Below are 26,459 nucleotides of genomic sequence, written 5' to 3'. Positions count from 1 at the left end.
CTAATTAGTCTACCTGCTTCCACAGCACAGTCTGTTCTAAATGCAACAGCAACATAATCCATTTAAAATATACTCATATTATGTCACTCCCCTGGCTGAAATTTCAGCCATGACTTCCCACCTAAGTGAAAGCCAACCCGCTTGTTGTAGCTCACAAGACCTTCAATCTCGTCCCCCCTTCACCACTCTTGGTATCTTCCCCTTGCTCACTTGTTCTTACTATACTGGCTCCATTGCTATTCCCCAAACATATCAGGTACAATATTCCCTCATTCCTTTATCTGTGTTATTTTCTCTGCTTGGAACATTCTTCCCCAAGACATCTACATGGTTTACTCCCTTACCACTTTGAAATCTTTGCTGAAATGTCACCGTTATCAGTAAGGGACTCCTGAATCATCCTATATAAAATAGCAACACAGTGACATACTACCTGCCATCTCTTCCCTGCTTTATTTTCCTCTATAGCCCTCAACACTATCCAACATCCTGTACATTTTATTTATGTGTTTGTTTATTGTCTGTCTCTACCATTAGGATGTAAATTCCATCAGCCAGGGATAATTTGTTCCCTGTGTATCCTCAGTACCTGAGAATGTGTTTGGGCACAAAGCAGGCACTCAATAAGTATTTCTGAATGAATTAAATAAACAATAACAAAATCCCTATAAATAGGTAAATTCCCAATTTTACAAACGAGACATAAAATTAATTTGCAAAGAAGTCATACATTTAACCAAGTGGAAGATCCAAGACTTAAAACTAGGTCTGAGTGGCTCTAAAGCTATCTTTTTAACCTAACACAGTCTACAGAGTCACTGTGTAAGAGGTCTCTCAGGCTGCTTCTTGTGCCAAATAATTTTTGCTAAATCTATAGGTAGGATTTTGCTTTGCTTTGCATTTATATGATCCCTAGTGAAAATAAGCATTTTCTCAGGTCTCTTTTAGCCATTTTATGTAGAATTTCTTTTGTGAATTAGCTAATCACATACTTGGTCTATTTATTAGAGCTTTAAACATTTTCCTTAGAGATTTATATGAGTTCTTCATATATTAATATTATCCTTTTCTCATTTTGGTTGTCAACATTTTCTTCAGTTTTCTAAAAATGGTATTATCACTAGAGCAAATACAAAATGGAATAAGATACCTTGCCAAGTTCAAATAAAAGTCAGGTGACTACAGAAAATGCAATGTATAGAATTCACAGGTTCTATACATATATGAGTACAGCTATGTGCCAAGCATTGTGTTAGCTGCTGGTGACACAGAAATGAGCCAAAAATGTAGTCCCTGCGCTCACTGATCAGACAAACCACAAATGCACAATGTGCATGTGATCAACGGATAAATGAGAAGTACCAGTAGAAGATGTCAATAGTCAAGAAAGATCTCTGTGAGGAGGAAGGACATGAGGGACAGAGGAAAGTACAGGGGGAGCACAAAAGCCAGGTGAGGAGAAGAGTCAGTGTTGGAAAGACCACGCGTACCTCTATCTGCCACATAAAGACTTTACCAAAGAGAAAATATGTGAGTGTGTGTGTGTGTGTGTGTGTGTGTGCGTGCACGCTGGGGGAATGAATGAGTGTGGTAGTGTGTGTAATAATCAGATAAAAGAGGAGAGTTTCATTTAATAGTTCCTAAATTTCCTTCCAACCAACAGTTTAATTTTATGCCTCTTTAAGCACTTCCCTAGTTCTAGCAAAATATGGTTGGAAGCAAAATTGTGAAACTTCATGCTGACAGCCTGATATACCAATAGCCTGCTTTACATATGCATTATTAATTTATTTCTCTTTTTTAAAGTTTATGCTTCACTAGAAAAGGTAGCTATGGAGCATGAAAGTTTTTACCAATACCCCTATCCTTATCGTGACACAACACATGTGAAGTAAACACTGTCTGGTTAAAGTGCACTTTGGCTCACTTTCCTACATCTCCTCCTATCCCACTTGCAGTCAAACTGGGCAAAAGTCCAACAGTTTCCTCTTCAAAAGCAGACAATGATGAAAGCATTTAGTGTCTTGAGGATGGAATGCTCACAATGGGAAGGAAAAAACATCCTTCTCATAGAGACAGTTTGACAGAAGTCAAGCTGGGGACAAACTCTCGGAGCCCTGACCACCTTACGGGGGCACCCTTTACACTCAACTTCTTATAAAGGCCATGACAACGCTTAGTAATGTTTATCTTCCTTTCTCAGAGTCTCTGACCCAAGGAGCAATTTGTTATCTTTCCATTAAAGCAAGAATTGTAAAATGAGATAAATTCTACAGCAGTGGGGATGGCAGCCCCATCACCCTACTCTGAATGAGTACGTAGAAAGTTTTCTCTGGCCTTGACTCCAAGTCTCAGTGGTACCTTAGCGCATTGCTTCAAAAGGAGGCAAGTATAATTCTTTTACCTAAGGCTTGCATTGCTTCCATCTTCTTCCTTCATCCTTCTAACTACCGAAACCAGTGTCATTAGAACTGCTGTGTAGCTCTCTTAAAAGGGAAGTAAACTCCATTAGTGCAACTCAAATATAAAGTCACAGTGAAGACAATCTGTATGGGGGGCGGGGGCACGAGATGGGACTGTCAAATCTACCAAAATGCCAGGTAGGTTTACATGCAACCTATCAGACTTGACAGAAAAGTCTAATTACCTATTTGCTGACCAAAGGTCAGGGTGTTCTAACATACTGATGGCTTACAAATGTTCTAATTTGGCATGGAAGATACCAAAAGAATATTTTGAGACATCAGAGAAAAATGAAAATGAGAAATATGCACTTTCATTCATGCTAACATGGCACTTTTGCAGGTGCTAAAATATTCTGATCAAAATAGTAATGTGTAGAAGGTATATAAAGATTTGACACTGAACTTAAAAGAGTGTGTGCTACATGAACAGGTTTAACCTGAACAGCTGGCCAAAAGAAAAACACGTACAACAGGAACACTGGGGCATGTATATTTATAGAAACAGTAAAAAATGTTTGGTGGGAAAAAAAAGGTATTGGTTTGAAAATGAACTCAAAAGAATTGAAGTCCTGCATATTTTTTTAAACATGAGGTCAGAGTACAAAAAGTCAGCAAAGATCTCACTGAACAGACAAGTTCCTTTTGCTTGTTAGACACACATTGCTTCCCCTCAGACAGATACCAGGTTTATTTCTAGCACTCCCACATGTGACTGCCTCCCTTTGCCTGAGGTCACAATGAACTTTATTTGATGCTAAATGTGCTTTGCAGTTAAATAGAATGGGTAAAACAAAAAAACTAAGAGAAAAGAACTTAGTTGAGGCTTTCTATTAGTCTGACTGAACTGAGGACAAAGTCTTTAGCTCAGCCTTTCGTAATTAACAAGACTCATCATACGGCCAGAATCTGCTCTTAGCAAAGGAGACCACTATGTAGCTTATGTGCTGACCTTGGAAAGAACCAACAAGTTATGAGCCTATGCTTGAAAAGTTTTCCCCATTTTTTATGGACAAATGAAGTAAAATTTTCATTGGGGTTTACTTTATAAGAAGGGTCAGGGGCTTCCCTGGTGGCGCAGTGGTTAAGAATCTGCCTGCCGGGCTTCCCTGGTGGCGCAGTGGTTGAGAATCCGCCTGCCGATGCAGGGGACACGGGTTCGTGCCCCGGTCCGGGAAGATCCCACATGCCGCGGAGCAACTAAGCCCGTGAGCCATGGCCGCTAGGCCTGCGCGTCCCGAGCCTGTGCTCCGCAATGGGAGAGGCCACAACAGTGAGAGGCCCGCATACCGCAAAAAAAAAAAAAAAAAAAAAAAAAGAATCTGCCTGCCAATGCAGGGGACACGGGTTCAAACCCTGGTCCAGGAAGATTCCCACATGCCGTGGAGCAACTAAGCCCGCGAGCCACAACTACTGAGCCTGTGCGCCTAGAGCCCGTGCTCTGCAACAAGAGAAGCCACTGCAGTGAGAAGCCCGCGCACCACAACGAAGACCCAATGTGGCCAAAAATAAATAAATAAAATAAATAAATTTAAAAAAAAAAAGAAGGGTCAATAAACTTTTACTGGACTGAACCAGATGGTAAATATTTTGATTTTAGGTGCTGTAGACTATAAGGTAACTAACTCAATTTTGCAGTTATAGCATAAAAGCAGCCACAGACTATATGTAAACAAACAGGTTGTGGCTGTGTGCCACTAAAACCAAAAGAAAAAAGAAAAAAGGTAGGCCAGACCCCTCTGGGTTTGTGTTCCCCAGGGAGAGTTTCTTACAATCACCCATTCTCCTCTTATCTACATAGTGTTTCTTATGAGTAAGTGACTGACCAAAAATTTTGCTACCTATTCAAAACTATTTTTTTTCTATTTTTACACAGCTATATTACAAACCACTGCTAGTTTAAAAGCAAAACTCTTTGTCATTTATGGTACTCAAAGGTCCTTTATTTATGAACTATAATCTCACTTCTGTATTCCAATACTTCTGTATTAGGTATTCCTACAAGTGCCATTCAAGGAACAAAACCCACAGCAAATTGTTCTTTCTACCTCAATAGCACTAGAAAAGTTTATGCTGGAAAAAAAAAATCTAAAGACTAAAAACCTCTTAAAAAAATCAATGGACAATTACATATTTGGGGCACCAGAATACTTTGATAAACAAATAGTTACTAGATAGGTCTTACCACAATTTTTCTCACTTACACTACCAAAATAACATAACTGAAATCAAGTTTAGTGTCTGACAGACCACAATTTGAATCTAGCTCCACCACTTATTATTTTTGTAACCTTTGACAAACTGTTTAAAGTCCCTTAAGTTTAAATTTCTCATCTGCTAAAAAGGAATAACACAACTAAAGTTGTAAATTACATGTCATTACACATGTGAAGAACCTAATACAAAACCTGGTTCAGTCAATAAATATCAACTGTTTTAAGTTTTTAATGAACTTGAAATGAAATCAAGAAATACTTATAATCTCGTAGGGATAAAGTCAATCCCACGTGTAACTGTTTCTAGCAACCTTGTGGACAAAGTTGCTGTAGATACTAAAACACATTAAAAAATAACAGATGAAGTAAAAATGTTTTTTAAAAGTTATTATTAATAAAGAAAAAAAGGAGACTTCTATATCTCAGAAATATAGATTATTCATAGTAGTGGCTCAGGAAGTTACTGACTTGGTTAACATTTTAATGCCCATGAGAAAAGAGACATAGTCTTGAGTCCATGAGAGGCAGGATCTGGACTTGGCAGGAGCTGGGGCTCTAAAAGGGCTGTCAAATGCATGAAGGGAACTAGAAAAGGTCTGCTCATTGATGAGACGATATACCATGAAAGTCTGCCATCTAACCTGGGCCCTGGGTGGGCAATAAAAATGGGGGAGGGGCTCATGAAAGTGCAAAAAAACCCCAAGCCTTCCCATATTCTTATGAGATTCAAATATAATATAAATACTTATGAGGTATGAGAGCCTGAAGGCAAAGAATTAACATAAAAACTGATTGATCGTGCATAAAGAGCTTGGGCAAAAGCATAAACTAGACCAAAATTCATTTTGGGGGGCAAACTTTCACACCCTAAGGAGGAAACGACCCTTACAGAAAACACAAAACTCACCAATAATGAATCCAAAGCCAAATATTATTAACTACACAAGGAAATGAATAAGATTAAGCAGATAAATGAAAAGGTAACACCCTAAGAGATAAAACAGAACAATATGAAAGAGATGCTAAAATGATGAAAGACATGAAGAGGAATAGAAAGCATAAGGAGAGTACAGTATTAAAAAAAGAACAGGTATACAAAACAAAATCAAATACAACTCCTAAATAAAAACAGTCATTGAAATAAACATACTACACTGATACACAAGAGATTAGACAATACTGAAGAGATAATTAGTGAAATGGAAGACAGAATAAAAGAAACTACAAAAAAATGTTGCATAAAGGAGAGAAATAGGAAAGAGGTTAAGAGAAATGCAAGACAGAACAAGGAAAACCAATATACATCTATTAAAGTTGCAGGAGAAGACTGTGAGAGTGAGAGAACTGCAATGTTGAAGAATATGGATACATTCTGTAGAAACTAAAAGAGGTGATTTTCTTTGACTGAAAATATACAATGAGAATGGGGAAGTAAAAATAAATAAAAAGAAATCCATACACAGACAAATTACAATAAAACTGCAGAAATGAAAGGCAAAGAGAAATTTTTTTCTGCAATGGCAGTTTAGACTGACAGCAGACTTTTAAAAATAACAACAGAGGTCAGAATACCATGGAATAACATCTTCAAGGTTTCTTTGGAAAGCAGCTGTATAACCAGGTAATGTCAGCAAAAACAGGGAGTTAAAGACATTTGAAAATCCACTCTTCCATAAAAACAACAAGAACACTGGCAAAAAATTGTCAAGAATCAACTATTTCAGTAATATGGAAATACAAAAATGGGTTGAACAATCTGGGGAGTGTTTCTTGAAGAAAACGGCTGAATCTCAGTTGAGTTTTACCATTACTTATTCCAATCTTACCTACTTCCCAGTTCTGCAGTAGACTTGGCAACAAATGGCACATAATCATTGTGACTACAGCAATCTGGTAGCCACTAGAGGGGGCAAAAACGGGGTTGGAGCTCCTTCAAAGCCTCATTTCTACGTAACTGTCATTTTTTGAACTCTCTAGTAGCTTCCAGGAAGATCCCACCCACACTGTTTCTTTGACCTGACTCAGACCGTGCCTACTGTGAACTGCCTTTTAGCTGGCGGTGTTCCTCAAAAATAATCTGAATCAATTGTTTAACACTGCAGCTGTCTTAGAGGTAAATAATAGTTGGGGCAAACAATAAGCTAACTAAAAAACTTGAATAAACTGTGGAATGAGATGTTCACAGGGGACAGTGAAACACTACAACATTCCCATAGGAATCTAGAAGTCATGTGCATGGCGATGGTTGTATGCATTCCTGGGGCTGTGCAAATGGACAGGAAAGAAGCTAGAAGGCCCTAGCTCTCACCTCCTACTAACTCTGAGGCTTACACAAGTTAAGGCTAAGGCACAGCTCTGAACTACCTGGCTGACTCCTGACGGAATGCCCCAACATGCACACAGAACCTCTCAGTAAAGACTGAAAGACTTAAGAATTCCAGGCATTTAAGGAAATCTGTGGTTAATCATTAGCTGACCAATAAACTAACCAGGCAGAGAAATCAGTGACCACACATGACAAAGAACAAAAACCTTACATAATTAGCTGAGAAGTCACAAAACAAACAACAAACAGCAACAACAAAAAATCCTGAACAAGGGAGAGAATCTGATTTGCAGGGTTGTGAAATTTATAACCCCTATTTTAAGTATGTTCAAAGAAGTAAAAGGAACAATGTCTAAAGAACAAAAGAGAAGTACAAGAATGATGAATTACCAGAGACTATAGATAGATATCATTTAAATGAACCAAATACCATGACATTTTTCACAGAACTAGAACAAATAATCCTAAAATTTATATGGAACCACGAAAGACCCCAAATAGCAAAAGCAATCTTAAGGAAAAAAAGAACAAAGCTGGAGGTATCACAATCCTAGACTTCAGACTATACTACAATGCTACAGTAATCAAAACAACATGGTACTGGCACAAAAACAGACACACGGGTCAATGGTGCAGAATAGAGAGCCCAGAAGTAAACCCATGCATGTATGATCAATGAGCCTACAACAAAGGAAGCAAGAATATATAATGGAGAAAAGATGGTCTCTTCAATAAGTGGTGCTGGGAAAAATGGATGGCTACATATAAAAGAATGAAAACAGAACATTTTCTCACACCATATATAAAAACAAACTTAAAATGGATTAAAGACCTAAATGTAAGACCTGAAACCATAGAACTCCTATAAGAGAAATGTAGGCAGACAATTCTCAATTTCAAAACTTACTAAAAGTAATCAAGACTGTGTACAGAGATAGACATGTAGGTCAGTGAAACAGAATTTAGACTCCAGGAAAAAACCCTCACATTTACAGTCAATCCATGTTTGACACAAGTGCCAAGATAATTCAATGGAGAAAGAACAGTCTTTTAAACAATGGTGCTGAGACAACTGGATACCAATACAAAAAAATGAAACTGGACTCCTACCACATACCATATAAAAATTAACTAAAAATGGATTAATGACCTCCTAGATAAGGGCTAAACTAAAATTTTCAGAAGAAAGGATAGGCATAAATCTTCATGACACTGGATTAGACAATGGTTTCTTAGACCTGACACCAAAAACACATACAGCTAAAGAAAAAAATAGATAAACTGGACTTCATCAAAGTAAAAAAATTTGTGTATCAAAGGACATTATCAAGAAAGTGAACAGACAACCCACAGAATGGGAGAAAATATTTGCCAGTAATTTATTTACTATAAGTCTAGTATCCAAAATATATAAAGAACTCACAACTCAAAAGACAAATAATCCAATTCAAAAATGAGCAAAGAACTTGAATAGATATTTCTCCAAAGAAGATATACAAATGACAAGCACATGAAAAGCTGGCCAACATTATTAGTCATTAGGAAAATGCAAATTAAAACCACAATTAGAAAATTAACAAAATTGCAAGCAGAAACTGACAAATGCCACTTATAATGGGTGGTTTTAACATATCTCTGAAATGACAAACAGGTAAAAGTTTGATGAGAATAAAGATTTGGGCATAATTAACAAATCTGATCTAATGGACCAGTTTACAATCTTATGGTTAATAATTTCAGCATCTGGAACCTTTTCAATCACAAATGTGATAGAAAAACTAGACATATGGTAAGGCATAAATAATCTTAAGAAATATGACCCTGATCTTATACACACCACATAATCTGACAATAGTCAGGTACAATAAAATTAGATGTCATGGGGACAACAACAACAACAAAAGTCCAGTGCAATTTGGGAGTCAAAATAATTTAAACTAGTTCAGGAGTTGAAGAAATACAAATGGAAATAAAACATTTAGAACTGAATTCCATGTAGTGTGATGTATTATGAAAATGCATAAATAAGTACATTTTAAAATTTATGGGATGCAGCTAAGGCAGTAGTTAGAGGAAAAATGGTTTTAATTTGTATATATGAAAAAAATGGAAATTAATGTTCTATGTGTTTATCTCAAAAAATCAGAACAACAGACTTAACACAAGTAAAAGGAAGGAAACTATAAAGATATCAATGATAAAACAGAAAATGAAAACATAAAACTATAAGGCCACTCTTTTAAAATACTAAGATGGAAACCTCTAATACGGCTAATAAGGAAAAAATATTGCATACAAAATAATTTTACAAATGCAAAAGGAGAAAAAAGTTAAACATAGCAGAGGTTTTTAAATTATAAGAGGATGTTATAAAAAAAAGTATGGTAATAAATTAAAAAACAATGATGAACTGGACAATGATGAACTGGACTTTGAGTCCCTCAAAGGTACTCAAGAGGGGAAACAACCCAAAGAGTCCAATAACCATTAAGGAAAATCAGTAGTCAAAAAAACCTAGATTCCGGGCTTCCCTGGTGGCGCAGTGGTTGAGAGTCCGCCTGCCGATGCAGGGGACGCGGGTTCGTGCCCCGGTCCGGGAAGATCCCACGTGCCGCGGAGCGGCTGGGCCCGTGAGCCATGGCCGCTGAGCCTGCCCGTCCCGAGCCTGTGCTCCGCAACGGGAGAGGCCACGGCAGTGAGAGGCCCGCGTACCACAAAAAAAAAAAAACAAACAAAAAAAAAAAAAAACAAAAAACCTAGATTCCAAAAAGTCAACACCAGGACCAAACTTCTGCAGAGACAGAAGAGAAGAAAGCACATCAAGTTTAAAATTTGGAAAATAAAATATAAGATAGCATCTTTAAGATAACTGTACAGGGAAGGATTTTTTAAAAATAATATAACAAACAGCATAAACCATGAAGTAACCTAGGTAATTTATAGCAGAGAGAAAACACAATACTTATAAACACTGAAAAATTACTCAACCAAACAAATGCAAATTAAAATTCTATGAGACACTGTGTTATATCCATTAGATTTGCAAAATATTAACAAGTCTTATTGGCAAGGAGGTATTTCTGGGTAGAAACATAACACTGGTACAAACATTCTGGAAGCCAGTTGGGCAATGGTGGTAGGGTTGAAAATATGCACGCCTTATGACCCAGCAATTCCACTTCTGGCTATATAAACTGAAGAACTCTTCCAAACGTAAGAGAAGTGTGTAAACTTAAGGTTTAAAAAATAAATAAAAAATAAAAACAAATGAACACAAGTAGCTTCTAATAGGGGAATGGATAAATTTTTGTATTTACTCAAAACATTAATAGAGAAGTGAAAACAACAAATTAGAACTTCACATATTAATCTTGATATATCTCAAAAAATGTAATAAAAAAAGTAAACTTCAAAAAGTTACATGTGATACAACAGTATTTACTGGAAGTTCAAAACATTCAATTGGATACATAATATATAGTTAAAGCACAAAAACATATATATTACAGTTTAGAATAATGATAAATCCTGAGTTGTGAGAAAGTAGAAGAGGATAAGAATGCATTAATTTTATCTGCATATTTAATTCCTTTTTTAAAGAAGTAAATATGGAAACATGTTAACACCTGTCATTTAATAGCTAAATGTATACTCAAGTCTGGGTTTAAGAACACAAAACATGTTGTCAATTATCATCTATATTTCATGGTTGAAATATTCCACAATTAAAAAAAGAATTAGGTAAAAGATGAAGTTATTCATTAATAACTAGAATAGAAAAAAAATTTTTAATTGTATGGCCCTGTATTGTATTGTGAAATATGTTTAATGTTTTTTCCCCCTTGATTAAAAAAGGAGTACACCATAGAAAACTAGCTAAACCGGTATACCAAAAGGGGGGACAGGGAGGAGAGATTGTATCACCTTTAATCCTACCACCCAGAAGTAATGTCTACTATACATTTTAGTTTCTGTCAACATTTTAGTGTGTCGTTTTTCGGAATTTTTAACATGGTTGAAATCATTCTATAAAAATATTTTTTTGCATCTCACTTATCTCATTTGACATTTGAAGACAGTGCTTTCTCCAAATTGTTAGCAATTCTCCATAAACAATACTTTTAAATACCTGAGATATTTGGTCATATGTGAAAGCTAATCATCTTTTAAACTGTTATTCTATTGAGCAAATGTTCAAAAGGGTGACCCAGTGTTATTTTTTACTGTAAATAAGTCAAGGATGAATATCTCTGTGCATAAGTCTCTGTTCACATTTCTAATTTTAAATTAAATTCTGGAAATATTGGATATAAGTAATAAACTTGATTCAGAGAGGTTTATATTCATCTCAAATGGTATATGACAATATTTGTGTTTTTGTTACTTCAACCGTGTTCCAGACTACATTTCACTTAACAGAATTTTTGCAAGGAAATCAATGCTATCTAATTGTTCTTTTAATTCATACTTTGACATTAGAACTGACAGTCTTTGCATAATTATTAGTTTATTTATTTTATAACTTGAATGGCCTTTTCATATCTTCTCCCCATGTATTTATTTCTATGAACTCTTTAAATATTTAGAATTATTATCCCCCTGTCCTGTTCATTATGAATATAATGCCCAGAGGCTTGATTTTTGTTTGTTGACATTCAAATCTTATATTTTTATGTGGTCTTGTTTGCAATTATCTTCATCTGCTCTTTATCTTAGAAGATTTTATAATAAATAAACTTTAAAATCCATTATGTTTCCTCTTTCTTTGTCTCCATAAACCTGTTCTGCTCATGTCTACCCCTAACAATGGTGGCCAGCAAAAAACCCTGAAAGCTCACCTAAACACTTCCCTTTCGGGAAGGTTAGAAGAATCAATGTTACTAAGCTAAGTAAGAAGAGAGGCAGGCCCTTCTCTGGCTTTCCACTCCCATGACCACCAGTCATCCTTCTTGAGACCACCTTCAAAACCACAGATTGGGATATGACTCTTGCTGTCACATGTATAGTTTTACACTTGATGAGGTTTCAGTAAGATAATGTATTTGAGAGCACATTGTAAACTATAAAGCGTTATATAAATAATTATGAACGACCAATATTAATAGCAGGAAGAAATCAAGAAGTTTTTATAATTTTTAAATTCTACTGTAGAAGGACTACAACATGAAATAAAAATAAATTCACTAGAAATCTCACCTAAGATCCAGACCAGCTTCTTTCCAGAGTAAATCCATCAAGCGCAGCATTTGAAGTGTCAACATATCCTGCCGTAAATCTAAGGGGAAAGAACCCTGCTATGTTATAAGTACTTTCCACTTTATGCTTATAATATTTATTCAAGATTAGCTAATTCAACCAGAATTAACTGTCTCGGAAAAGACACTGACAAATAACTGCTCTGTTATTGACATATATACACTACTATGTATAAAACAGATAACTAATGAGAACCTACTGTATACTACAGAGAACTCTACTCAGTGATGTGTGGTGACCTAACTGGGAAAGAATCTAAAAAAGAATGGATATGTGTATACCTGATTCACTTTGCTGTATACCAGAAACTGACACAGCACTATAAAGCAACTATATTCAAAAAAAAAAGTTGTAAGCACATACTATGCTAAGCACATATACTTATGTTATCTCACTTAATTCCATTTAATAAACCCAACACAGAGATGCTATAATCCTCATGGACAAGAAGATCCTGAAGCTCAATGAATTTTATGTGATTTGCCTGCAATCACAAAACTAACAAGTGGTAGTAGCAGTCATGACTGCCTTCTGGTTGGTGTGATTACTTCACAGGCATTTCCTTTATGAAGTATGGGTAAGATATTTTAATTAAAACACAAAACTATGGCAGCAATATCAAAATTGCTATCACTGAAACAGGATGTATGAATATATTACTGAAAATATTCTCTTGCATTTCAGAAGCTTTTTACCAAAGGAGTAGACAGCTTTGTATTTTGTAGGAAAAAATGAAGGTTTATTAGAACAATGTAAGTAAGTAAGCTGTAGAAATCATTCTCCAAAGTGAAAAAAAAAAGGGGGATTTATGACATGCCAAATTCAAATTTATGACCACTGATAGCTACCTCTTGGCTGCCATCTGTTTGTTATACATTTACACATCACCTTTCAGATAAAGCAAATGGACAGCAAATGAAAAGTACTAAGGAATTTGGCACTGTAAAAACCTCCGTACATACCATCACCATTTTTAAAAATCACTCCAACTGAATCCTCACCAAACACCTTGTTGTTGTACACCAGCCACAAAGGCTTCATTTTGGAATCCATGTATTTACACTTTTCAATACTGAAAGGAAGAAAGGGGAAAATTAGCCCACTTCAATTTAAAGATACGGCAAGACTGTAACGTTGCCATGATATACTAGGCTTGGGAAAACCCCTCACCTGTTCCAGGTATAAAGAAGTCAGAACGAGAACATTTCCTCTTGGCAGAAAAGCAACCGCAATGCTAGCCTTGGCTGGCATGTAGTGACGCCAGGTGAGCTGGACTGAAAACCCAGATTTGCCCTTCTCATGGCTACATTTAAAATTCATCCTTTTCTTCCCTTATTCTTCCTTAACTTTATGTTATTATACATAAACAATAAAAATCAGAATGTAACATTGGATTGTAAGTCCATTCTTGATTTCTTAAAGAGGGATCAATTTTGCATACTGATATACTGAACATAATTATCACTTTCCCATTATTACTTTTGTAAGAAAAGTAAAAATGAGAAATAATTTTCTAAATTCATTCAAAAATCTCATTTTGAAATAGGAAAGTTTAATTAGTAAATAAGCTATGATGGCTGCCAACATTTTGCTTACATAGGATTTTCAACTCTTAGAAACCAGTAATATAGAAAACAAATTTAATTACATACAATTGAAAGGAAATGAACTTGCATTAACTTTCACTAATCCCACAGATAAATTTAGCTAGAAGGCATACATCCTATTAACATAAGAATAACTTTTGAGAACTTTAACATTTTCCTTTTTAAATTATATTCCACTTACAGAGGCTAACAGCTGTCCCTACTGCTCCCCTAAGGCAGTCACTCAGAAATCCCTTCTGCATTGCTATTTAACGGGAGATTCACTAAGCACAGTACAGAAGGTCACTTACTAGAGTTCTGAGAGGATAACACATGGGTTCAGAGGTGATTGCAGGTCAGAGAGGGCTTCCCGATAAGCATTCTGTTTTAAACAAGTGTGCATTGCTTCTTTCCCTTTGGCTCTATTTAGCTTCATTGCATTCAGTTTGATTAAACTATTTAAAGTTTTTAATTTATTGAGTGCTTCAACCTGAAAAATAAGTTTCCCCACCACCAAAATTCATTTATGTTAAAAATAATATCATGTGATAATATTAATCAATACCACTCCCTCACCCCCCTCCTCCCCACAATACACACGTAGGACAACCAGCTAAAGTAAAAACAGTGCTTGCTTTATGACAAAAATATTAGATACAACAAAATAAATTAATTGTTACCACTTGTTACTTAAAGCACCATTTTTCAAATGTTCTTGAACGCTTCTCTTAAATAAAATCTTATAAATTACAGAAAAGTAAAGAGACATAGATTATAGGTAAGAAGATAAGTATGAAACTTTACTCAGAACTCTGCAACTAACTGAGTAATAGAATTTGAAACACAATCTGAACCACTCTAATTGGGCAACTCCATAGTACGAAAGGAATATCTATGTACAAGTAACCCTGGAGTTGACATTCAACCTTACTATCTTTGTCATCACTCTTGTATAACATCTTTTCAGTATATTCTCTTTCCACTAAGAGTATAAAGTAAATTTTTGTGCAGTAAAATAGATATGAATATAGACAACAGTACCTATTGTTCAAGTCTAAATTAAGTGGTTTTTATAATGAGGTAACTCTGGCTATCAAAACTTATGCAAAAAAAAAAATCATGCAAGTAGTACAAGGGGAATCAACAATGGCCAACTGAATCAAAACCATGTGTTTGGGACTTCTCTGGTGGCACAGTGGTTAAGAATCTGCCTGCCAATGCAACGGACACGGGTTCGAGCCCTGGTCCAGGAGGATCCCACATGATGCGGAGCATCTAAGCCCATGCGCCACAACTACTGAGCCTGCGCTCTAGAGCCCGCGAGCCACAACTACTGAGCCTGTGTGCCATAACTACTGAAGCCCGTGCGCCTAGAGCCCTGTGCTCCACAACAAGAGAAGTCACCGCAATGAGAAGCCCACGCACTGCAACGAAGAGTAGCCCCCGCTCGCTGCAACTAGAGAAAGCCCATATGCAGCAACAAAGACCTAGTGTAGCCATAAATAAATAAATAAAACCATGTGCTTAAAAGTCAACTTTACTGGGCTTCCCTAGTCGTGCAGTGGTTGAGAATCCGCCTGCCAATGCAGGGTACATGGGTTTGAGCCCTGGTCCAGGAAGATCCCATATGCCACGGAGCAACGAAGCTCATGAGCCACAACTACTGAGCCTGCGCTCTAGAGACTGCAAGTCACCACTACTGAGCCCATGTGCCACAACTACTGAAGCCCACACACCTAGAGCCCGTGGTCTGAAACGAGAAGCCACTGCAATGAGAAGCCCGCATAACACAACAAAGAGTAGTCCCCGCTCGCCGCAACTAGAGAAAGCCCGCACACAGCAACGAAGACCTGACACAGTCAAAAATATAAATAAAATAAATAAATTTATTTTAAAAAAAGAAGGAAAGAAAAGTCAACTTTATTGTTTAATAACTCAAGGTCTTTCCATGTAATATTATGTCAAATTCTGTAAGACCCAGCCTCAGCCAGCTATAAAACATAAAAAGGAATATTTTATTTTATCATTATGTCATTAAAACTGGAAACAACAAATGATAAAAACAGAATACATATATCAACATGTGAATTGTATATAACAAGCATATAAAATATGTAGGCAACAAACATTATAAACACCATGGCTTGCATTTTGATGAACAGGAGATTTATTTTACACCATGTTTTCATTTTTGAACTTTGCTTCTATGCAAGGAAACCACTAAGACTCTGTAGGGAGGTGAATTCGGCATGCAGTTTCTATAGTTTCTACAGTTTCTACAGACAGGCTTGCTCACAGGAAACTGGGAAGGTTCTATGTAGCTTGATGATAAAATTGAGATTGCTGAAGCTTGCCAAGTTAGCCATCTGTCAAAACCACAGACACCCCATTTTTCAACAATTTCAGGAGCTGTACAAACTCTGGTGAAAAGGGAACTTGCTGAAAAATGGGCTATGCAAACAGGAACTTTTTGAAGTATTTCAAATTTGAATTTCTTCCATGTTTGTACAGTTGTGAATTTTCAGGGCTTAACCCTAATTATGTTGATATCCATTTCCTGGAACAGCGTTCTGAATACCCACATGGCCATAAGTCAAATACTTTAAGTGTTTCAACACCTTGTCACACTATAGGTTTACAGTGATAACAAGAACAGCCATGTAAACGGTACAATCTTCCCCTGGCTGTTCATCAATCAAGAAATGAGTAAGAATAATATGATCAGACATATGTCATATGTTTGCTGGTATAAAAGTCAAACTGAGGTTCCCAGAGAACCAAGAAAAGGTCCAGTGTTGTCTGCTCATATGAATGAGGCCAAAGAAGTAGGGACTCATCAAGTGGGGTCTTAATAGACTTCGTTAAAATTTGGATTTTATTCTCTATGCAATGAAAATTACTGCAGGGATTTTAAAAAGGGAATACATCTACATTTTAAAAAGATCATTTTATCTGCTGGGTAGAGAATGAAGGTACGTGTGTGTGTGTCTTTGTGTGTGTGTGCACACATGCGTGCGTGCAGAAGAATGGAAACAAGGGGCACAATTTAGGAGGTTAATGAAGACATCCAGGTGAGAAAGGACAGTGGTTGGACAAGGATGGTAGCCATGAACACAAGAGAAATTGATAGGTATGAGATATCTTTAAAAGGACTATAAAATTAAGGGGACTAATAGTATCTATCTCATATTCTTGTGAAGAATAAATAAATGGCCCATAAGTGGTGAATAAATGTTAGCTATTATTACCATCATTAAAGGGCTTTCCAAAAAGGAGGGATCAGATACAGTTATTTTAACACGAATAAAAAACCGTAAATATTAAAATCACCTATGAAAACCTATGGTAGTTCCTCTGGCAATGCAAATGAGTTAAAAGAAGTGTAGTGGAACTGGAAATTATAATACTACAGAGAGCTGACATAAAAATAGGGTGTGATACCACAGAGGTATAGGAATGAACAGAAGGTTAGGAGTGGGGAAACAAATGGCCTTCAAATGAGATAGAGAAGTTAGAAAAGGCAAAAAGGTAGGGGAGTCTTTGGCACAAGGAAAAAACAACGTAGTATCAAAAAGTAAAGTCTGGGAGAGAATATTTAATACTACAGAAAATTTCAGTTAGGTGGATTGAATATGCTGATTTCAGTTTATATCAGCTAGATGAAACTACCCTGCTAATACTTACAGCTTACATACTGTAATACTTACAGTCACATACAACTTATGGTCTATGTTTACACCATGACAATAATAAACATCTCATTTCTATAACATGTACTCATAGGCTTAGACACATTAAAAAGTTAATAAATCCCCCAATACTTTCATCAATGCTGAATGATGCCTGTGAACTCTCCTATATAAACCAGACTGAAACTGACTTTCCCCTGGCTTCCCCAAAGGGACCCATGGCCTTTTACCATAGCAACTGCATACTGGGGGAAAGGAAATAATCAGAACTTTCAGGGACTTCTGGACACGGGTTCTAAATTGACACTAATCTGAAGAGACCCAAAACATCACTGAGGTCCACCAAAGTAGGGGCATATGGAGGCCAAGTTAACAATGGAGTTTTAGCACAAATCTATCTCATGGTGGGCCCAGTGGGTCCCAAACCCATCTTGTGGTTATTTCTCTAGTTCTGGAATGCATAACTGAAATAGATATACTCAGGAGCTGGCAGAATCCCTATGTTGTTTCCCTGACCTGAGGAGTGAGGGCTATTATGATGGGAAAGGCCAGGTGGAAGTTATTACAACTGTCTCTTCCCAAGAAAACAGTAAAAAATATTCCTGGAGTAACTGTACAGATTAGTGTTATCATCAAGGACTTGAAAGATGCAAGGTGGTGATTCCCATCACATCCTCATTCATCTTGCCTATTTGGCCTGTGCAAAAGATAGATGACTCTTAGAGAATTATAGTGGATTGTTACAACATTAACCAGGTGGTATACCAGATGTAGTTTCATTGCATAAACACACCCCCTGATACGTGGTATGCAACTGCTGATCTGACAAGTGCTTTTTTTTCTCCGTATGTGTCAATATGGACCCCCATAAGCAATTTGCTTAAGTTAGCAAGGCCAACAATACACTTTCATTGTCCTAACTCAAGGGTACATCAATTCTCCAGCTCTATGTAATAGTTTAGTTTGCCGGAATCTTGATCGACTTTCCGTTCAATAAGATATCATGCTGATCCATTACAGTGATAACATTATGCTGATTGAACCTAGTGAGTAACATGTAGCAACTACTCTAGACTTAAAGAAATTTGTATGTTAGAAGGTGGGAAATAAATCCGACAAAAACTTGAGGCCTTCAATCTCAGTGCAACTTTTAGGGTTCAAGTGGTATGGAGCATGTCAAGATATCCCTTCTAAGGTGAAGAATAATTTATTTGCTTACAACCAAAAATAAGGCACAATACCTAGTGGGCCTCTTTGGATTTTGGAGGGAACATATTCCTCATGCACTTTGGCCTATTTACTGAGTGACCCAGCACCTCAAAAGGTGCCGGTTTTGAGTGAGGCCCAGAACAAGAGAATGCGCTGCAGCAGGCCCAAACTGCCATGCAAGTCGTGGCCACATGATCCAGCAGACCTAATGGTGCTTGATCTGTCAGTGACAAATAGGGATGCTATTTGGAGCCTTTGGCAGGCTCCTATAGGTGAGTCACAGCACAGGTCCTTAGGATTTTGGGGAAAAACAAAATCTACCATGTCCTGCTGATAACTACTCTCCTTTTGAGAAACAGCTCTTAGCTTGTTTCTGGGTTTTAGTAGAGACTGAACGCTTAACCACTGGCCATGAAGTAACCATGCAACGCGAGCTGCCTGTCATGAACCAGGTGTTACCTGACCCAACACACATAAAGATGGGCAAGCACAGCGGCACTCCATCATCAAGTGAAAGTGGTTATATACGAGACTGGGCCCAATGGGGTCCTGAAGGCACAAGTGACATGAAGAAGTGGCCCAAATGTCAGTGGTTTCTCACTCCTGTTATACTACCTTCTCTATCCTATCCTGCAGCATGGCCTCATGGGGAGTTCCTTATGATCAGTTGACACGGGAAGAAAAGACTTAACCCTGGTTTACAGATTATTGGATTACAATATGTAGGCACCATACAAAAGTGGTCAACTGTGGTACTAGAGCCCCCTTCTGGAACATTCCTGAAGGACAGTGGTGAAGGGAAATACTCCCAATGTGAAGAACTTCGGAAAGTGCACCTGGTTGTTCACTTTGCTTGGAAGGAGAAATGGCCATATGTGCAATTATATACCAATTCACGAGCTGTGACCAACACTTAGCTGATGGTCAGAGACTTAGAAGGAACATGATTGGAAAACTAGTGACAAGGAAATTTAAGGAAGAGGTATGTGATACACCTCTCTGAATGGGCAAAAAAATAAGATATTTTTGCCCCACTGTATGCTCACCAAAGTTTAACCTTGGAAGATTTTTATAATTAAGTGGATAGGATGACCCATTCCATGTATACCACCCAGCCTTTCCTCAGCCAACCCGGTCATCACCCAATGGAGAACGGTGGCAGGGATGGAGGTTATATATGTGCTCGGTGACATGAATCGCCACTCACCAAAGCCCACCTGCTACAGCCACTGCTGAGTGCCTGATGTGCCAGCACCAGAGAACAACACTGAGCGCCCGATACGGCACCATTTCCTGGGGGTGATCAGCCAGCTATGGAATGACAGGTTGATTACATGGGACTGCTTCCCTTTTGGAAAGGGCAGTGTCTTATTCTTACTGGAACAAACACTCTGGATATGAATTTGCCTACAAACAATGTTTCTGCCAAAACTACCATCCATGGACTTATAAAACACCTTAGCCACCATCATGGCATTCCACATAGCATTGCTTCTGATCAAGGAACTCATTTCGTAGCAAATAAAGTACAGCAATGGGCTCATGCTCATAGAATTCACTAGTCTTACCAAGTTCCCTACCATTTTGAAGTAGCTGCCTTGATAAAACAGTGGAATGGCCTTTTGAAGACAATTACAGTGCTGGCTAGATGTGAATACCTTGCAGGGCTGGGGCAAGGTTCTCTAGAAGGCTGTATATGCTCTGAATCAGCACCCAATATATGATGCTGTGTCTCCAATAGCCAGGATTCACAGGTCCATGAAGGTGTGAAAATGTTAGTAGTACCTACTCACTATTACCCGTAATGACCCACTAACAAAATTTTTGCTTCCTGTTCCTGAGATCTTATGCTCTGTTGGCACAGAGGTCTTAGTTACAGAGAGAAGAATGATTCTACTGGGAGACACAACAATTCCATTGAACTGGTTGGTAAGACTCCTGCCCTGCCATTTTGGGCTCCTCATGCTTCTGGATCAACAGGCAAAGAAGTACACTATGGTGCTGGCTAGAATGATTGATCCTGACTACAAAGCAGAAATTAGGGAAGAGTATGTCTAGAATATAGGTGATCTCTTAGTATTACCATGTCCTGTGATTAAGATCAATGGGAAATTACCAAGTCAATCCAGGTAGGACTACTAATGGCCTAGACCCTTCAAGAATGAAGGTTTAGGTCATCCCAGCATGTAAAGAACACAACCAACTGAGGTGCTTGCCGAAGACAAAGGGAATACAGGATGGGTTAGAAGATGGTAGTGATAAATACCAGATATAACCATGTGATCAGTTACAGAAATGAGGACTGTCATGAATATCTTATTTTGTTATGAATATGGGTGTATGCACACATATATACACACATATATAACAAATAACTTTGTTTCCCTCTCACTCTTATTCCTTTAACATGTAACATAAGATACATTAACTTTATATCATTACTTAAATCTTAATATTTAAGTATTATTAATTTTACAACATACTATTTAATTTACAGGTAATTGAGAAGAACAAATTCCACTCAAGGATATTACCTCCTCCTCTGAGAAAGAAGTTAATGAGTAATTGGTGGTACTCAGCATTGTTGTATCATGTTAGGTGGAATTTTGACCTTGTTATTGGCTTTATTTAGAGATTAAGTAAGGGTTTAAGGAGGTACATATGGATGCCAAGTTGACCTGTGATGGCTAATTTTACATATCAACTTGACTGGGCCACGGAGTGTTCAGATATTTGGGCCAACATTATTCTAGGTGTTTCTGGATGAGATTAACATTTGAACAGGTTAGACTGAATATAGCTGATTGACCTCCCTTATGTGGGTGGGCCTCATCCAAACATTTGAATAGAACAAAAGGCAGACCCTCCTGCAAGAAAGAAGGAATTCCACCTGCCTGACTGCCTTGAGCTGGGACTTTATTCTTTTCCTGCCTTCAGACTTGAACTGAAACAATGGCTCTTCTTGGGTGTCAAGTCTGTCTGCTTTCAGACTGGTACTCATATACTATTGGCTGTCCAGGTTCTCAGGCCTTCAGACTCAGGCTGGAACTACATCACCAGCTCTCCTGGATTTCCAGCTTGCTTGACTGCAGATCTTGGGACTTCTTGGCCTCCATAATCACATGCACCAATTCTTTATAATAAATCTCAATCTCACCCACCAGCCCCCTTCACTCATTCTCTATATAGACACAAACACAACTGTCTCTCTGTAGAGCACTGACTATCACACTCTCCAACTAGCTACCTAGATCATCAAAACCCACAAGTGTCACCTGCACTGTGACCTCTTGCCGAATGCCCTAAGCTAGAATATGCGCCTCTTTTTTGTGCTACCATACATAATACTCCCATTAATAACACTGCCATCATAATATCGCTAATTTGTATACCTACTCTGTGGAATATAAAATCTTTGATGACAGCAACATAGCTAATATGACTTCACATCACCAATAGCAACACAAACCCTAGCATATAGCAGGTTCTGAGTAAGTATATATTAAACCATTTTAAAAAATCTTCTTGTGTTATGTTAGATAATACTCAGTTTAGGAAAAACTATTGTTAGAGAACAAGAGCATATTGTTGCTATATGTCAATGAAGGATTCCAGCATGAAGAAGCTAATATAGGGCTGCTTTACCTGATGGCAGAAATGCTCTCACCTCATCCTTCAGGGAACCAAGAAGCCACCAAGAAATCAAGCTTGGGCCAAGGTTATGTTTCTCATTTGCAAGAAAGCTCTTTAAAAACCATTACTATTTGTAATTACTTAGCGGTATAAAGTCAGGATTATCTCCAAAATAAAATACACAAATAACTGGATACTGAGACAACTGTCAACAATAACGCCTGATGAAATTCTGTGTTCAATAAAACAGCATCATGATTCTGTTCAATGGCTTATGTTTTATTTTAGCTTCAAAGATACATTTATACTGATAAAATGACATTGCTATTTTGTAAAATGGATCTATCTTTAAGTTTTGATTTAAAAAAGAGAGGTTTTGCTAAGAAGGTTTGAAAACTCCCAGTATAATAAAAAGAGATTTAGTTTTATAGTTGGACAGAGTTAAGTCTGACACTTACTCTTTTACTTAATAGTTGTGGCTTTTCAGGCAAGTTACTTAATCTCTTGGAGAGATTGTTTTTTTCACCTTGTCAAATCCAGACAGTAACAGTAAATACTGTGGCACATTATTAGGAGACTAAAATAGCATACTTTAAACACTTAGTATACTTCCTGGCATACAGTAAGCATTTAATATCTGACCTATTAGTATCACTAGTAACTCATCACCTAAAATGATTAGAAAATGAAGGCCTAGGAAGAAAATGAGGGAATGTGGGAGAGCATCACAATTTCAGGTATGTATATATAGTTTGAAAAAGCAGCTTGAGGATTCTGAATTCTAGAAGCTGTAACACCTACAAACTTAGGTGTCAAAATATCTCAGTTTAAAACAAATGGCAGAGCGTATGAATCATAAACACTATGCTAACTGGAAAGACTAACTCAGGGGTATGGAAAAACAGCATCTAAAGATTTCATAATCTTTTGTTACCATCAAATCCATTGTTAAGCATGTCTAAATAGTTATTTCCTACTAAAATTTAAGGCATGGTGTTAATACTATGAGGAATCCTAATTTTTCAGATAGCATTCAATTAATAATTTTCTGCTGAATTTGTTGAAATTTAATTTCTTGGCTTACATTTTGATTAAAAAATGTATTAACTGGGTTCAGTTATTGAAACTTCTATGAAATACTGTGACAGGAGAACTAGCATATGACACAATTTATCAACTACCGTGTGACAAAGTAACATGAAGATTAAAATAAGCTGATACCTGCTTGGAAAGCGCTTTCATGTGACCTACGCTTCCCCTGCAGTACGCTTCAAGGATGACACCAAATTGTACTGAAACAGCAGGAATGTGCACTTCTGACCTGCAGAAAGTTAATATTATGAAGATTTATCAAACACTTCAGGTCACCAAATAAAAATACTGACTTCTTTATTCTATTATGAAATTAACTTATTATGCTAATCAAAGAAAGGGAGAACACATCATCTTGTACACAATCACAGATGGGATGCTCAACTTTTAATTCTTTAAACACTATAGTTCAAAAAGATACGTGATTTTATCATTAGTTAATTGTTTACTCCAAGAAATCCAAAGTTATCACATCTTATTTGTTTTTTGGAGTGAAATGGTAATATTACCAATTTACAGACAAATCAGATGAAACACAGATCTGACTCAGATCACACAATTGACTAATCCCTCAATTAGCTTCTATGTGATTTTTTTTTCACTTAAAGAGTGGTGTACACATTTGAAAAAGGAAGGAATACCTTATTTCCTTGAGGGATTTAAAAATAAGAAGATTGAAATGGATGAGAAAAGAAGACAAGTTAAAAACAAGAAAGGAAAAACTATGAATAATAAAGAAATCAAGATTCAGAAATATAACTCCTAAAATTAACATCAAAATACTATACAGCTTATTTTCCTTAAGAACCTTAGCCAAAAAGGAGAAAAGTTATTTTTTTCTGTTAATGATTAGCTTCAGTACTCTGAAGTCCAGATGGAAAAAAAAACCCACAAATGTCCAAGTATAGAGTCAGAAGTGAGGAATTGACAACCTTCCTAGGAAACAAAAGAACTTTAGTTTTCTTTCAATTTTACTCCTATATAAACCTGCTTTAATAAGATTCATGTATTTCTCAAAATGACCTAGTTAATAAAGAAGCTAAAAATAAAGTTGCTGTTGTTACAGGAAAACTTTAAAATCTTTATTTATGCAATAGTAGCAATGATGATACCACTACCCAATAAGTACGTTTTTAGTCCAAAATATTAACACAATAAGTATATGTTACTGGAAAATAGCAATACATTATAATAATTATTAATTATCATAATTATCATAATAAAATTATTAATTTCAGTTACAAATCAAGGAGGCATAAAGGGACACTTATCTCAGTTACTTTGTCAAATCATGAAAATTGAGAGTCTGGGTATCAAGAAATAGGAGTAGATACCAAGAAATTATAAATGTTATGGATGGCTCAGAAACAACTAAAGCAGCTAGACTGTTTTACTACATGCCCTGTATTATGCTGGTTAATATTTACAAAAGCACGTGGTGGACTTGATTTGAAATATAAAAGACTTACCTAAGGTGCCAAAATAAAAACTGCCCTATCCTCCGATTAGCAAGTGCTCTTTCTAGTAGGAATCTCGAGAGGGCACAATCAAGAAAAGGCTCATATTTTAAAACTTGCACCAACTGTAAAAGATACTGAGAGAGTTCTTCATCACTGAAAGAAACAAAAGACAGAGTAAGTCACTCAAAAATCGGTGCTGAAACACAATGGTTCTTCTGGGTCAAGCTTGGGGCACACTTACATTCACTGTTACAATAACGTAAGAAAAGCTGAGAATTTCTGATGGGCAGAGAGTGAAAAGGAGCAAAGAACAGATATATGGGGCATTTTTATTAAGTTAACTAGGTTTATACAACTGACGATTGTATTTCAATCAGCCGAGAGTTATAATAAAATTAGGTAATAGTTTTCTCATCATGCTGAAAAAGTTACGTACTCAGTCAACCAACCGGCTTTTTAAAATACAAATTCCATCAGTACTTCAATTTATTTTCCTTTCATATCATTGCGATTAAGTAATTTTTGCTCCCAGAAAATGAATGAACAATTAAAATCTTCAAATAGTTTGAAGGATAAAGAGTGTATTTGTAAGTGGGAATGGATTCATTGAATTGACATAATATTGTAATTAAATGAGCTGAATTAATTAATGTTCGGGCTCTCTATTTTGTATCCATCTCCAAACCATTCACACGTAAACACACTCCCATCAAAGGCAATTCCAGTAGTCAGGTAAGATATGTATCCCAAGTCCTCTACTTGGTGACTATAGTCTTGGACAATAAATGGATAAGCAGTAGTCTAAAGCAGACCTGGGAATGAAACCTAGGATACTATACACCAGAAAAGAACCTCATATCAGAAAATTTAACATAGGAAGACACATTAGAATTACCTATATGGAACATGGGGATCACAGCAATCTCCTCCTAGGGATCAATATATTTAAGAAAAACACTTAGCTCAGTCCAAGGGGGGCCAGGTAGCCCCTCCCCTTCAGGTCTCCAATGCAAACAGAGAGACTGAGGAACAACTGGGAGCCTCATTTTTTAAAACTATCTATAAAACCATCTTAAGTTTGTTTATTGTAAAATCCATGCCCACTATAAAATCTAAAAATAGTGTAAAAGATAGAAGTATAGAAAAGAAGAGGCTGGCTTCCTCTTTCCTTACACTTCTTATTTCACTCCCCCAAAATAACCACTGTTGAAGAGTTTATATAATTTGTTTTGGAGATCACACAGTTTAAAACATAAATGATTTATTTTAAAAAAGAAGAAAAGGAAAAAACAAGTATCACAGTATCCATAATTTTCTGAGAACTTTTGTTTTTCAAATAACCATACGGTATAACCCCTCATTTTGAGGCTAGTAAGAAAATGGATAAACCTGAAAATGCCCATTGTCTAAGACTGTCTCAATAATGACATTTCATCCAATAAATCCCATAGATTCTCACACATGTACTACCCTAAAGAGATTGTACAAGCATGTTCACTGTAGCATTGTTTGTTAAGAGGGAAATTTTGA

At 36.7% G+C, this 26,459-nt stretch overlaps 1 protein-coding gene across 4 annotated transcripts in view; it reads right to left on the bottom strand.

Moving 5' to 3' along the window:
- The window catches only part of PIK3CB (phosphatidylinositol-4,5-bisphosphate 3-kinase catalytic subunit beta), a 198,022-nt gene that overhangs the window by 9,903 nt on the left and 161,660 nt on the right, over positions 1–26,459 (bottom strand). For all 4 annotated transcript variants that reach the window (XM_067033693.1, XM_059065159.2, XM_067033692.1 and 1 more), the window contains 5 exons: positions 24,939–25,082; positions 23,599–23,698; positions 14,158–14,336; positions 13,223–13,332; positions 12,201–12,279 (listed from right to left, as the gene is read on the bottom strand). In XM_067033693.1, coding sequence (XP_066889794.1) covers positions 12,201–12,279; positions 13,223–13,332; positions 14,158–14,336; positions 23,599–23,698; positions 24,939–25,082 — 612 coding nt within the window. The remainder of the gene's footprint in view (positions 1–12,200; positions 12,280–13,222; positions 13,333–14,157; positions 14,337–23,598; positions 23,699–24,938; positions 25,083–26,459) is intronic.

The sequence above is a fragment of the Kogia breviceps genome, chromosome 5 (genome assembly GCF_026419965.1).
Source record: "Kogia breviceps isolate mKogBre1 chromosome 5, mKogBre1 haplotype 1, whole genome shotgun sequence".
NCBI lineage: Eukaryota > Metazoa > Chordata > Mammalia > Artiodactyla > Physeteridae > Kogia > Kogia breviceps.
This window is presented reverse-complemented; position numbering and strand designations above follow the sequence as displayed.